This window comes from Falco naumanni, chromosome 7 (genome assembly GCF_017639655.2).
Source record: "Falco naumanni isolate bFalNau1 chromosome 7, bFalNau1.pat, whole genome shotgun sequence".
Taxonomy (NCBI): Eukaryota; Metazoa; Chordata; class Aves; order Falconiformes; family Falconidae; genus Falco; species Falco naumanni.
The window spans coordinates 43,908,629-43,924,791 of record NC_054060.1 but is presented as its reverse complement, the minus strand read 5'-3'; the positions used below and the strand labels follow the sequence as shown (position 1 = coordinate 43,924,791).

The 16,163-nt window shown below is 39.6% G+C and overlaps 1 protein-coding gene across 6 annotated transcripts in view; it reads right to left on the bottom strand.

Moving 5' to 3' along the window:
- Positions 1–15,952, bottom strand: part of EML5 (EMAP like 5) — a 113,834-nt gene extending 97,882 nt beyond the window's left edge. For 3 of the 6 annotated variants that reach the window (XR_005828801.1, XM_040600079.1, XM_040600081.1), the window contains exon 1: positions 15,362–15,944. Coding sequence is in view for 4 of the 6 variants with exons in the window: in XM_040600079.1 (XP_040456013.1) it covers positions 15,362–15,558 (197 nt within the window). In the remaining 2 variants the exon portion in view is untranslated. Of the gene's footprint in view, positions 1–15,361 lie in introns of all 6 variants that reach the window. The other 3 variants (XR_005828802.1, XM_040600083.1, XM_040600080.1) reach the window with 3 other exon arrangements.
- Positions 15,953–16,163: the final 211 nt, after the last annotated feature.

Below are 16,163 nucleotides of genomic sequence, written 5' to 3'. Positions count from 1 at the left end.
GAAAAAGAGTGAGCACAGTTAATGCTGGTGCAAAGTTCCCAGCTCATCAAACAAAACTGAGGAAAAAGATTCTGCAAACTGTATACCACTTTATGCAGATGCCCATTTTTGTATTGCATAGTCATTTCCTCCACTGCCAAGGAAGGGACTGACTTAAGCTTTCCAGTGAAAGAGTTACCATCTCTAGCAAAGAAATTAGAACAAAAGATATTCCCCTTCTTTTCAAATATGAATGATTTTGGAAGTCCCAATAGGAGACCTCATGTTTTGACTGAGAGGGGTGCTAGGTTTTTTTCCAAATTCTATGTGATCTTAACACTTTCATCACCAGGTTTTCACTCTGAGGAAAGTTTCTTTTCTAACATGACCCTTGAACGAGAAGGCAGCAAAATTACTTGCATTTGCCTAGCAAAACTCTTCTCACAGAAAAGTCAGGAATAACATATACTCCAAAATGACTTGGAGATAAATTTGCTATGACAAAGTCCTATTATCTTTTACTAGCTATTAATATAAAAGAAGCAATTCTGATTATAACAACTGGTTGTACAATAATGTGACATACTAAAGCCTGGAGATAATAAAGGAATGGAATCCCACCTAAAAAAATATCCAACTTCTTTCTTTCCTCATTAGACAATGCAAGGACTTAAGAATCGTTCTTTAAACCATTATTAGATACAAAGTGTCAAACAGAACCTCCCTAGTACCAGCAACAAAAAAGCAAAAGGAGGGGGGAAGAGGAAAAAAATATAGAAGAGCAAGACCTATGGAGAGAAGAGGTACTTCAATAGCTGCCCATAACATAAGGAGGAGGCAGCGCAGCCGTTCACCTCCTTTTGGCAACTACATTTGATGACCCAAAAGGGATCCCTTAACAAATCAGGAAGCACTCTTAAATAATATGGTTAGTATCTGTCAGTCACAAAGTTAGAAACCACTTCTTCACTCCTGAATACAACTGGTGAAAAGTATGCAAACCTAAAAAATTATCATAGATCAAAAAACTGAGGTGGCCTAAAATTAAAGTGAAAATACCGATTTCCCATTCTAACCATTTTACAAGCTAACTTAATTAGCAGAAGATTATCATGCTGTAGCCACTTAATTATGTGGACACTGAGACAAGCATGGTTGTAAAATCAGAAGATTTACTTTAGAATAAAGTTTGCAATGAAATACAGGCTAAAAAGGGAAAGTGAATGACAAAAATCCCTATCACAGTTACAATCACTCATTTTTTATGCACGCTCATTGCACTGTTTGCCAAATTAGAAATACACAGGACAAATAATTTAAAGGTCAAAGAATCATTTACTTCAAATCTTTTAGACAGGAAAATTTCAAAAATTTCTTTCCAGAAAAAGGTTATTTTGGATGCTTCTGACCTCAAGTTAACAAAAAAAAACTTGCTTGAGGTACAATCTTTCACTATCATGACAAAAACCTTCAAACAACCCTTTATCCAGTCATTACTGTTTGATGCTTCTCCACAAGAGATACACAGTTTTTAACAAGATTAATCTTCTATTATTGTAGAAATTTACACTATATCTTCTAGTATTACATTAGAAAAAAAAAAATCACAGATTGTACAATTTTCTTTCATATTTCTGAACAAGTATATTAAACATCAATTCAGTCTTCTCTCCTATGGGATATGAAAAACCTAACTGACAATGTGAGAACTTAACATCTGAATATTCAGGAGTGGAGTCACAGAATAATTAGTGACAACTTTTGAAAGGTTCTTATTTTATACAGAAAGGTCACCCTGATAAAATTAGCAGTTGGCTTAAAATAAGGAATGGTGGGAAGAAAGCAGTGGCAGAGCTGTTAGTGAAATAGGCTGAGATAAGCACAATGCTCTGTGCTTCAATGGACTGTACTTCATTACCAACCAAAGAAGGTTTAGAGCAGAACAGAACACTAAGTCAATCTTTATCTTGCCAACTCAGAGGTGTTCTCCTACAGAAAAGAAAAGCTAAGGACATCTGTAACACTTGTCTCAAATTTACCATCCCAGCATCTAACTTCAGGCCCAGAATGGTGAAATGAGCCAAGACACCACTTACAAGTTGGAACAACATCTGAACCATTGTTTAGAAAAACTATAAAAAAACGTGATGGAGGCCACAGAGGTATTTACATGAAATACTGTCTGCTAAAACAAACAGCTCCCCACACATACCAGAACCATAAACATAACAGAAAAGCAGCATGGAAAAATGTAAGAATACTACAAGGACTCCAAGGTCAATGTGTATTTGGTAGGCAATGAAAACTGTTGCACACGAGGGCTCATGAAGTTAGTTACTAAAAGCCACTAAAAAGAAGCTGATGGATAGAGAATATACATGAGCAGCACTTTCAAGAAAATACAACTCTTCTGCTCTAAAATTGTGTTTATCTCAAGAATACTGATCCAGCTTACCTCATTGGGAACAGTCATGTAATGTATATTCATTATCATAAGCATATGCTGTAACTAGCAAAATATAAATTCACAATTATTTTAAAATTCATTTATTACTGAAAAATATTCCAAAGGCTATTCATTTTTATGGCATTAATTTCTGTGGTAGAAGCAGCAGCAATTCATAAAGCAGTAAGTGAAAGACGAACTGGTAACTAAAAATGCAAATATCATCTGAAGTGCAACATCGATCTAAAAAAACACCAAACCAAACATTTACCAGTTCTTCAAATTTTCCTGTTATTTCCCGGAGTACTCTGGATGACTGCTTAGCTAAATGTCACACTCACCGCTATAAATCTTGAGGCAATTTCCAAATGCTGTCAGATGCCTTGTCTTGATCTAAGATAAAGCATCAATCACCTTGCTTGCTCTTGTAGAGGGATTATAAACAGGGAATGAGGATTAACGCAGTTCTAAAAGTCAGGAGAAGGTTTATAAAGTTGTCAGCTAACCAAAACATAAAATTAATCCACTCATTCTGTGTGCATACTATCTTGATATAATGAAGGCACTTCACCACCACTCACCTTAAATATCTAAAACATGTAAGTATTTTTAAGTGACTTCTACTGTTAAGTAGGTTTTGGGGTTTTTTCCCAATTGTATGTATGTGTAATGTTTTCAGGCACCTGTAACTCAGCAAATTGAAGGGTTACTGTTATTTTTAACATTATATCCAACTAGATTTAGTCACAAGAAATGGACCACGTAAGCAGAAAGAAGTAAAGCAGTAAAACAATTCTTTTACACCTACTCTTCTAGAACATTGTTATAAAACTATGCCATATCTACAAATTTCATTCTGCAATTCTGGTAGAAAAAAATACAATATATTATCAGAAGTGAAAAGTGTGAGCACTTTCAGGTAAGAACAGAGTGATTTTACTACAATCATGAGCACTTTATAAACATGATTTTCAGCTTGGACACTTTTGCTTTATTTTTAGGCCTGGTTCTTTGCCTCAGTTTTGTTTCTGTTCTGCTCAGCTGAATTTTTCACCTGAATCAAGCACTTTTTTTACAGATAATTTTATGTTAAATATTTAATCAATATAGCTTGTATGAAGGCAAGGGAAGCTTGAATTACAGTACATCCTATAGTCAACACAATGTAAAAGGAAAATGAAAAGTTTCCCTGCAAGTTGTCTGTCACAGATCTGGCTAAACCATCAGTGGAAGTACCACTTGTGGTACCTATAAAGCCAAACACTGCTCAAAATGACATTATTTCCTCCAAAGTTACATCACTAACTCTTTGGACCCATTTCTCTTGACTCTTCAATTCAGTGCTCCCAGGAACATCCACTGAAGTCACAGCAATCCTTGAAGAAAGTTCAAATCTGAACAGAATGCTGGGGTCTGCTCAGGTGTCCAGTGCCAGCCAAAAATCCTACCCACCATCCACTGATTAGACACAGGTTGTTCTAGAAGGATGCATAGGTGACGATTTTCTGAAGGTCCTGGTTCTAAAGACTGGATATTCATCCCAGCAGTTTGTTAGCTGAATCAAACACAGAGAAATCTCTTGGAACTAATTGAAAGTGTACATGTAAGATTCTTTTATTTCCACTTACTATCTCAAAACCTAATCATTCTGTTTATATTTAGGTGGTCTAAAGTAAAAAAAAAATCCTGTGAACAAATTGGCTTACCTCAGCTCAGAAAAAGAGGCATTTCAATTCACAGCTCAAGAGGAGTTACTACTTTCATTGTATGAATCCACTGCTTTTCAGCATAGGAACATCATTCTTATGCAAAACAACGCTAACCCACAGAAAAATGACACCAAGATACCTCCAAAAAAGTGAGTCCTCAAATACACTTCTCAAAGTGTTTTTAAGCAATAAGCACGAATATTTAAGCAATAAGGAGCTGGACATGGCTGTTAGGATGGAAGTACTTTGGTTTTGTTTTGACTAAAATGACTGGAAGTAACACATGTTTCTAAAGCAAAAGAATCAGACTGATCTGGGCATACAGATAGGGGTCTTGATCCATCACGTCTGCAGGCTTAAGCAATACAGAGTATAAAGAAAACTCCTGAAAATGCTTGGAAGATCAAGCAGTGCCATGAAATTAGAAAACTGTGAAAAAACAGGTGGAAGGATTGTCCACTCCATCTTTTGAAATAACATCTGAATACCCAGGTCTTTCATAGCAGGATAAGCATCAGGCACCATCTTACAGATCCAGGAAGCCTCTCAACAGTACTGAGGATTTCCAGTTAAAGGAAAGTCTTTTTCAACTAGGCCAAGGAAAGTTATTCTGAAGAAGAAGAATACTTCTCTAGAGATTTAATAATACAGGTATCCTCTAGCAGCTAGGCAAAAGAACAAAAACTGCTTTTCTAAGAGAAATTGTCAGGCAAAGACAACTTGCTTTAAATGCAGCATAGAGGAAGGGGAATATCTTACCCATCGCCAAAATAATAGGTATGTCAGGACGGGGCCTTCAAAGGACAGATTTTCCTCATGATCACAGGCTGATGGAGACACCTCCAAAAGTGATTTCGGTCAACTCTGACACCAGCTACTAACAAGTATCAGTTTGTCCTCTCTCTTAGTAATGCTGATATCATTTTTGCTATTTTCATGACCAAAATTTAAGCAGAAAGACAAAAACTTGAAATGGAAGTAAAGGTGGTCAACACCAAAAATATTCCAAGGATGTGATATCAGATGGTGCACACGCTGCAATTATTTGTGGTTTGTATCTTTTGCAATATAGAACTAATATTTATGTTTAGTTATAAACCCAGATTAAAAATTCAAATTGTACCTTTTACCACCAAGAGTTAAGGCAGCCTTGGCTGATTATGACTTTTTTTTGTGCAAATCAAGCACTGCATTTTCAAAGTCTATTACTATCTCAATAACTACAACAGCAATGCAAATAAGGACATTGGTTATTTCTTGTAGAAATTAAAGTCTCTTTTAGCCACTGGTGTAACCAGAGCAATGTGTCCCAATGCAAGTAATTTACATGTATCTGTAACATCCTCTAAGGTGCTTCACTGATGCGCCTGGGGAAATTCATGCTACACCAGATGGCACTCACATCAGAACCTCACTGTGCAGAAAATCTTGACTATATGTATTTTGAAAAGAACATTCAATAGCATCTACGTTAAACATTCAACTGAATTATTAAGGTAGCCGGGGAACTTTCACTTTCTGCCACATAAGTTCAAAAGAAATGATACTTAATTTTTCTTTTCAAGTTATTTTAAGTGCTCAGTAACTTGGTCTACCATGTGGAAGTACCAAAAGTAACAATTATTCAAACTCAAATAAATATATTGTGCATAAAGCAATTTCCTTGCCAATACTATAACAGCATAATTCTAAATGTAACTTAAGAAACCTAAATTTTAAATTGAGCATCTGACTGATCCTTATCAATACAGATTAGACAGCTTTGCCACTTTCATGAGTAACAAATTATTTTTCTTTTCAAGTCCTTGATGCTAGACAAAAGTGCTGTCCTAAATCACAAACATTAACTCTACAAGTGATGTAATATTTTGAAAAACTGGGTAAACTACATCTTGAAGTAAAACAACCCCTTGAGATATTACGAAGTGTAAAACTAAATTCACCTGGCTTTTTTAGTTTTATGCCAATGTCAGCTTAAACTTTAAAAAAACAAAAGCTGTATATGACATAAAACTAGAAATAACTTTTTATGATTGTTGTTGTTTTGGAAGGTTTTATAATTATTTCAGGTTTTGTTTCAACTGATGTATTTTTTAAAAAAAGCTTACAGTGCTTCTGTTAATAATCACAGTAAAATCTAAACTAATTTTCGATATGTCAGACAGAATTAGTATACTATGTTTTTTAATCTAAAACACTTAAGAGTTGATTTTTTCCCCCTTTCTAAGTAGTTAACATTTAAAAATGAAATTTATTTTATGTCATATCCGAAACTTTAGATTTTGCATTAAAAAACCCCAAACATTTCACTTCAGACAAACACTTCAAAATAATTCTTCTGTTGAAACATGCTAAGCTATGGTCTATCACTATCATAACTTCGTAAACACAATAGTAAGTGAATTTCATCATGCTGTTAAAAAGCAGCCAGCAATACAATCTACTTCCCTACCTATATGAAAAAGAGGACTAACAAAATAAAACACTGAAAACATAGGTAAGCAGAATCTTAATTGCTCTGACTGCAATTTGGAAAAGTTAAAATATTAGGGCAGACCTCACAACTTCTACAGAAAAATCCCTTAATTTTTTTAAAGATCAAACATTATTAAGCCTTTGGTTATACTTCCTGTTCTCTGATGTTGTCCTAGACCTTCATGCTGTTGTATCAGTTCTGAGAAGAAGAGCCACCTACCAAATCAGGAAAAGCATTTTCTACAGCACCAAGATGTTTCCTCATTTAAGTATTGACCTGAGCTGACCCTGCCTGTGAGTGCTGACAGAATCAGATCAGAAGGTGATGTGACTGCTGGCTATGAAAAGCACGATGCATGAAGGCACGCTCATAAGCCTGTAGCTCCTTGCTGCGTTGATCTACTTTAATCAACTTCTAGTCTGTTTCAGATATTCAATTCTGATTGGATATTTTTGGTATTTCTATTAATGTAGTTTTAATTAGAAAAAATAAAGTTTTCAATGGTATGCAGGCATATTAACCGATAGGCACACTCTAGTCCCATTTCAAAACTGAATCCAGGTAATATTTTATTCTATATTCCTAAAATATTTTAATTTTATCAAACCAAATCCAAGCAAAAGATATTTTTAAAAAGATGACACACAAAGCTCTCAGTAAAGAAGAACTTGAAATGAAGATCTGACAATAAATCCCTCAAAGATCTTCCAGCCTGGTATAACACATGTTTCAGAACAGCTCTAGAACTACCCAGAAAACAGTTTTCCTCAAGGAAAAATCAGATCATTCTCTCTCCTCTCTCCCGCTGATGTGTTTAAGATTTGAACACGAATCTTCCCTCCAGACTTTTACACATTTGACAATTAAAGTTCACTTAACATGAAAAGCTGGACAGAGCTTAACTGGGACTTTCTCCTTGTGAACCATGGCATAAAATGAAATGGTCAATGGAGTAATTACCTCACTCCTTGTCCTAGCAATTACTTCTGCTGTAAGAAATGCCATTTTGGCTGATAGACAGTCAAAAGCTACTTGAGCTAGAGGTTCATAAGAGTACTGATTAGTTTAATTATGACATAATTTAGGTCCTATTAAGTCACAAGCTCTTTAATGGAGGGAAATAAACTGATTATGCCCTTAAAGATCATCTGGAGATTACAAAGAGTAGATGGATTTATCTTTAGTATAAACAAAACAAACATGGCACCATGTAAGTCTAAGAATAAGCTAAGAAGACAACTTGATTTTGAAGTTAAAATCCAAAGTTTTGGAAAAAAACCCAATCAGTCCTTCAACATATTGTATTCAGAAAAGGAGAACGCCTTATTCAGAAAGTACATTAGCTTGGTGAGTTAATCTATTCAAGAGATTTGGGTTGCTGTAATAATTTATCTGAACATTATACATTATATCATTTCAGTGTTACATTGCTTTCAATCTTTAAAGCAAGAACACTGTTGCCTCATCAGGTGTGAATGGAGAACGAACCTCAGTTGTCATGCTCCAGCACGTACTCCAAAGCCTGCTCTTCTTTGAAGAAAACAAACTATTAAAGCTATTAGGTTTCACAGCAAACATTCCATTACATACTAAAAAAACACAAAATCTATTCTCAATGTCTAATTTTCTTCAAGAAAAAATAATATAAAATTCCTTAACTATATAGTTACGTGAAATTATTTTTATTTGAATTTGCACATAGGAAGATGTTCATAAATTGATGTTTGTAGCCAAAATCCTGAAGTTTTGGAATTGAACCTCTAATTCTGGAAGCCCCTACTGTTGAGCTTGGGGCTCCAGTTTTGATTTTTGGTTGGAAAGTCACTTGACCTGTCACCGGGCACCACTGAAACGAGCCTGGCTCCATCTTCTTTACACTTGCTCATCAGGTATTTATATACATTGATTAGACCTTCTCTGAGCCTTCTCTTCTCTAGGCTAAATGGTCCCCACTCTGCCAGCCTTTCCTCAAGAGAGATGGTCCAGTTCCTTAGTCAACTTCACAGCCCTTCACTGGATTCTCTCTAGTAGCACCATATCTCTCTTGGACGAGGGACCTCAGATACGGTACTCCAGGCATGGCTTCACCAGTGCTGAGTAGAGGGAAAGGATTCCTACCAAAGACTTTCTTTGGGACTTAAGGACAAAGACTGGTTTCCCAGGACCATCCCTAATAATCCAGAACGTATGCACCTTGTAAATTTCATAAGTACAACACAAGCAACATTTTGAGGTGTTTCTATGCATGACCCATTTCTCATTTGAGGTGAAACCGTAAGATTGATTTTACTCCTGTTTTCCTCCGATAAAGTTATTAGAAGATCCAAAAGGGGATGACTGGCCTTCTTCAAAAGCTGTGAGTCTTGAAATAATTTGGGAGATTACATTTCACAAACAAATAAACAACAGAGTTCTCTTCTAGAAAGGAAGATCGGGACTGCATAGAATTCAAGGGCATGCAATGAATTCCTCACCAGAACAAGCTTGTTTTCCCTCTATCACATTAGTTACACAAAAAGACAGAAGAGGTTGCACATGTAATGGATAACTAAGAGATATCTCCACATGTGGCAACTGTGGTATTCATTCAGTTACATTCCCTGGAATCCAAAATACACATCTAAACATGAAATTCCTGGTGAAAATTCACGGACCTGCTGCCAAACCAATTGATAGAATTCCATCTGAGAGACTTTTGTAGCTGTACATAGTATCTACTGCTTAACATTTGTGCTCGACTGTCATCTGGAGTTAGGTCAGAGACATACACCATTTATTCCAGACAAGAACAAGACAATAAATCTGACACCAGGTACCTTAAATTTAAATTACTTCAATTATCTGTTGAGGGTTTTGACAACTAGCATGGATATTGGGGTGTCAGTCTACTAGAGAAGCAGAAAAGATGGAAACAAAACTATATCCCTCCTTCCACATTCCTGTGAAACCTTCTGTTTGGCTCTTTTTCTGATAAAAGATACTATCTTCTTTCCTAAGGTTTTCTCATGACATGGATCTAATAATGAAAAGGGAACAAAGAGGCAGTGATACAAGGAGGTGGTAGAAATACACAGCATCTTTACAGAAGTCGTCCAACAACTAAAAGTTGTAACAATGCATATTTAACAAAAAGAGAGGATGAGGAAAAGACCAGAATCATCATCCCAAACTAGGATGTGATTAATCACTGCACTGCTAGAATTTCTGATGGCAAACCACAGTTGACAGCCACACATAAGAATGCCTGGACCTGCCTCCTGAGAGCAGTACCTAGTAGCAGTCTTACCAGCTGACAAAGTCCAACAATTTCTTGGATGTTGATGGTTAAGACTAATGTTGAGGGTGCAGCAACAGGCCGAAAAATCTCCTTCAAACCAAGCTGGTGGACAGCACTAACACCAGGGAACAGACATGGTTTTAAAGATTTTGATTTTCACTAGAACCTCAGAATTGTTGGCACTAGAAAGAAATGGCTTGTTTTGTCTTTAAATACAGGAGCAATATCACAGAATCTCCAGCAGGACTACCTCTTGTAGATTGAGCCAAATTCTGAAATGTGAAAGATGACAGTTTTAAATAAAGACTGCAGTTCAAAGTGGCCAGAGTTTTGGTTGCTTCGTTTTGTTCCTTGGGAAACAAAGTCCAAGATGATGCCTAGAGAGTTCACATCAATAAATAAGAAAAAGTGTCTAAATCAGAGCTTTTGTTAAGACAAGTGAACTATTTTGCTGGAAACAAACAAACCCTATTTCTGCCAGAATACAGAGAAATTCTTTCTGTCTATCTTGCATATATCTCTGCCTTCTATACGCATGCAATTTACCTCTCTACAGTCCTGGACACAGAGGGGCACAAAGGGGGAAAGAACCAGATTTTTTAACCAAACTAAAGATAGTACCAATTTCTTTGTCCTCTGTCTCTGTGGCAAGGGATCTGTTAGTTTCTGGTGCTAGAACTCCTAACAGTAAAGTTTGAATATTTTCTGCATGATTTCTGAAGTTTTATCTGCCCTAAAAACAGAACTCTGCGAGTCCCAGGGTAGACAATGCATGATTCCTTCCGCCCGACTTAATCTAAGACAAGGAAAAATACACAGATTTCTAGACAAGTAGGGAAATTAACTTATTAAACACAGCCTATGGTTGCTCTACAGCAGAGCTAGAGATTGTATTATCAGCAGAAATTCAAGCATTTTTTTCTAGCATAAGATGAGCCAGCTACTATGTTTAGGAACAAAACCTAAATGTATCATAGATATCTTAATCAAGTAGTTACAGTTTACTGGTGAGAAAGTTCTTGGATGAGCATACAACAGCGCTATTATTTGCCGCTAACTCATATGATGGATATTTAAAAAGTAGGATGGGGTAACAACTCTTTCCTGATTTGTCTCCCTTTGACAGAAAAACATAGTTCCTCTTCTTCTTTGACCTGCATGGCTGTGCAGTTTTTTTGCACCAGCATAGAGATAACGGTACACAAGGGCAGGCTTACGAATGGGTGCTAACATTTGAACTGAAGAACAAATGTCAAGGAAAGCAAAACATCATTTTTGCCAAGTCTACTAAAGATCTCAAATGATGCACTGGTTCGATCTTAGGTTTGCTTTTGCTTTTCAATAGCATCATCAATGTCACATGAAGAGTTAATTCCCAGAAAAATTCCAGTATTCTTAAGCTCACAAAAAAGGATGGGTCACAGGCCTAGTATGGGGGTAGGGGGGAAGAGAAAACATGCATCAAAAGGAAAAAAAATATTCTAAAAGTCTCCTTGGAGCATGTCAGCATAGAGAATAGTCCAGGTAACATCAAAGGCTTTTGCCAGGAGACATTCATTTTAAAAGATAGATGTGTTCAGGGTTTCCAATTTTCTCACCTTCCATCAGAGAAACTAAAGTACATGAACATGCTTTAGCTAGCCCAGGCAGATAAGGGGCCTCAACACCAGCATCAGTTTCCAGTATGACAAGTTAATACTCCGAAGGGGCATTTTCTGAATTCTTTATAGAGATCAAGATTAAATATGATCACCCTAAGGTCTCAGACAAGGGAAGGGCAGCCTACATTAAATAAGCCATGCTCCTCTAAACCACTAAAATTATGAAGAGAGAACAAAGGAAAGCTCTAACCTGAACATACCAAGACACTGCTGCTTCCTCCTCTACGATAAAGCAAACCAATCTACACTGCACAAGCTAGTTTGGTGGGTTATAAAATCCTGTAGAACACACAGTTTAAATCAGTAACTTTGAAGGAATAATTCATGTGTATATTCAAAATTAGTATTTCCTACACATACACAGCCTAAGCCAGACAGGGGATCTTCTGCAAACACAGTGTACATCCAAGTTACGCTGCTGGCAATGGACAGCACCATTAAAGCAAGCCACGTGAGATTTCATGCACAAGATTTTCCTCCTTATTTACTCCTAAAAATGCAAGAAAAAAGCCTCAGTCATCAGCACTTCCAAAAGATGCCAATTTCCAAAGCACTTCTGCATCTAAGTGATGTGTTCCACAGGTGTCTGCACGCACCCAGGACCTCAATAAAAATGCGCAGATGCATAAGAAATGTGAGGCAAATAAGACTGAAAACATGATACTTTCTATCTTCCAGAATAGTGGGTTGGTTTCTGGAAATTAATTCTCGTAAGAGATAAACCCCAAAATATAAGAATCAAAAGCTCACCAGAAAGCAAGAGAAGCCCTTTTAGTGACAGAATGGAGCTGGATGACTGTGATTGTTCAATTAAAAAGCCAGACTAATAAAAGAGGCCACAAGTGATCCTAATTACCCTCTTCTATTCCAAAAGACTGTTTGATACAACTGAGGGACAACATACAGAAAGAGAGCTCTCCTATTTCCAATACACAATTAACTGAGCCGGGGAGGGGGTAGGGGGGGTGGAGGGGTGGATACTGTGATTAAAATTGAGATTAGACATTTACACTGGCAATAAATTACATTAAAATATCTAATCATAACAACAATCTTACAGCAGATTTATAGGTTTCTGTTTAATAAAAGGAGGTAAAACTTCACAGCAGAAGACAAACTGTTAGTGCTAGAAATTTTCCAAAGGAAAATATCCTCTAGCTGTCCATTAATCTAATACTGTTTCTACTATTAAGGAAGCGGTCTCTGGAATTGCAATTCCTCTCTTTCTGACTGATACATAAAATTAGAATGTCATCAAATCATGCAAATAATATAAAAATTCTCAAAATGAAGGGTACTAATAATATCACCATGTAGCATGCAATATATACTGCTTAATCTTTGTAGCTATGGAGCTGTGCTCATGGAAGTTTGGTTCTTTAAATACCTAAGATTTTCAGACACTAGGCTTGCTTTCACAAATGAGGTCCCATATTTGTAGAGACACTCAATCCTCCCATTGCTTTCTCTAACACATCACAAACGCCTCAGCATTTGGAAGGTACTTGCTGAGCCTATTAAAACACAATTTTTTGCAATACAACTGTTAAATTTGCTATTTTCTGAGAGAAAATTCAGTAACACTAATTACTGTATTATATAATGCAATTTTTGCACCTCATTTCTGGTATTTTAAAAATCCATTTTTTTAAATTCAACCTTTGTACTATGACTACTTTAAATACAGAGAGCTAACATGTCTAGGTACCAAATTCGGCCAGGAAAAGTACAGGATGATGGCATTTAATGGTACCATGTTGCTTTTAGAAAAAGCAGCAAGTGAAACACTGATCACTGCAAGTCTCATCTTACTATTAGAAATAGCCATGCTGCTTTTAAGTCGAGTATTCTTCTTTAGGCATACTAACATTTCTGTATAGCTTTTGTATTTAAGAAGCATGCAAAATTCAACTACATAAAACTGTAATGCTTTAACATAATTATATCCTCACAGCATCCGTGCAATTCAAAGCAGGAGAAACTCCAGTATGCCGGGTCATGGTACCACAAAAATCAAAGTACATCCCCACAAAAATTAGATAGTATCTCTCCGGTTTGTTGACTTAAGACAGATTGTTTTGGTTTAGTGCCATTCTGAATAATGAGTTCTGTCCCATTTTGGCCAAATGTTGCACACTGTAGCAAAACCGAGAGTGAGCAAAACACTGTTACCACAGGAAAACCTAAACAACTTCCCCAGTTGTAGCTCAAACCACATAATTCTTACACTATAAGGAGTCCTACTGAAATAGTGTCATTCAGAAGCATGCATGAATACATGGTATTAAATGTGTACTATTATACTACAGCAACCTTGGACCTTAGATCAGAACAAGCAATGAGCCACTGCTTCCTCCGTGCAATGTGAACTTGTGGATCTGGATTTCCCGCAACACCTGACATCTGAGAGGGCTAGCAGTTCTGAAGAAACACTTTTTCATGGATTAGAATGAGAATGTTAAAGCATGAAATGATGCGAATAACAGGGATTCAAACTTCTGATTCAACTCCCCTAGTACAACGTCTATAATGGTACATTGCCTACTTTCTCTTCACATTTTTAGCACCAAGGAAAAATACACTATAGACATGACACCTTTCTACGGGACATTCACGGTCATACTTCAAAACTACTTACATTTCTGCAAGAAGATTTAAACAATGAGAAAAAAAAAAAGTGGCCATTATGACCAAGCTTTCTCATGTGTCTAAAAGCTTAAATGAAAGACAAAACATCTATTCTGCTCTCTGCAGGTAATACCTGTTACTCACATGAGTAACACACACTAAAGACATGCCTTGGAGAACTAAGCATCATAGAAAACAAATTTTGTGCTGTAAATTACCTTAAAAATTGTCTACTGCTACCTCTTACCCTAACAGGAAGGGAAAGGAAATCAGAATTTAAAAATCCATCCGCAATGACACCTACTGGAAGGGAAAGGATTGATGACTCAGGCTCACATCTGCCCTTCATTCTCCTCAAATTCTCTCATTGATCTCACAGCACCACTAGGCTCATAAAAGCATCCTTTGAGTGACAATACATTTAAGAAATAACACCGGCACATTTCTTCTGCGACATCAGTTTGTAATTTTTTTTTTCAATGCACTGCAGCACCGGGTAACATTTTCTGCCAACTGAACTACTGAGCTACAGGGGATACCACAATTTTCCAAGAAAGGCTGATCTTTCAAGATTGCCCTAAAAGTTGCATGAGTTTACAGGCAAACCACTAATTCCCCACGTAATCGTTGCCTTTTAAATGTGAGCCAAAGGTCTACCTGCCGCAGATTAACCCTCCTCCGCAGCCCAAGTACTTCAGGGCACACACGGGATTACCCCCTCACCTCCCGCCGGCCCGCTGACGTTCGGGGGCGGCCGGGGACCGAGCGGCGACCCTGGGGCTGCCGCGCCGGCCGCACAGGCGCCCCGGCAAGTTTCGGCACGGGGGACCGGCGGAGGGGACCGGCGGAGGGGACCGGCACAGCCACGGCCCGCTATACCCGACGGCCAACAGCTATTTCCAGGCTGTTTCTACCCACGGCGAAGCCTGGACGGGGAGGGCGGCGGGGGCGAGGAAGCGCTGACTGTCCTTCACGTATTTCGATCCGCTCCCCCGAGCCCCGGGGCGCCGGACCGGAGGCGGGAGGGATCGCCGGAGAGACCGGGACGGCTCCCAGGGCGGCCGGTGGGTACTCGCGCCCCGCGCCAGGGCGCCGGGAGGAGCGGGCGGGGGGCAAGCCGGGCGGGGGGCGAGCCAGGCGCCGGGGGCCCGCGGCGGGATGCGGCCAGGCGGCCCGCGGCCGTACCTGATGATGTCGTCCTGGTGCCCCAGGTAGAATTTCTGCCGGTGCTCCCGGGGGCTGTAGACCACGCCGACCCCCGCCACGAAGTAGACGATCTCCTTGGCCGCCGTGTAGTAGAGGTTGTTGCGGCACTGGTGGCCCCGGTAACCGTAGACCCACTCCAGCCGCAGGTGGCAGCTCGGCGCGCTCCGGTCAGCCATGTCCCCCCGCCCCCGCCAGCCGGGTACGGCTCTCTCCCGCCGGAGACCCCGCGGGAAGGAGGCGGCGGGTCGGCCGCCCCCTCCGCTCGGCTCGCTGTCCGCCGCGCTAATCCCTGGCCGCCGACATGAATGCTCGCCGCCGCCGCTCGTCCGCCGCCGCCTCACAGAGGGCGCCGCCGACCGCGCCCGCCCCGCCGCCTCGCGCCGCCAGACATGGCTGCACTGAGACACCGCCCGGGACGCGGAGCGAGGGCGCGGTGCCGCGCCGGCCCCCCCCACCGCGCCCCGGCCTGCGCCTGCGCCTGCGCCGAGGGCAGCGCCGTCAGGCGGCCGGGCGGGCTGCGCCAGCGGCGGCGGGAAGGGCGCGCGCCGCCACGGCCGCTGGGCGACGCGAGGCGCGGGCCGAGGCGCGGCGGTGAGGAGATGGCGGCGCGGGCAGGGGCGGGGGGGAACGGGCTGCGCCTTCGTGCGTTCGGGGGGGCTTTTTATTTACAATTTTTCCTTTGTTTTTTTCTCTTTAAGCTAGCCTGTGTCTTCTCCCCTTTCCCCAAGTTTGGCTTTCTGTTTTTGCTGCCCCCCCCCCGGGAATTCACCGGCCCCTTGTC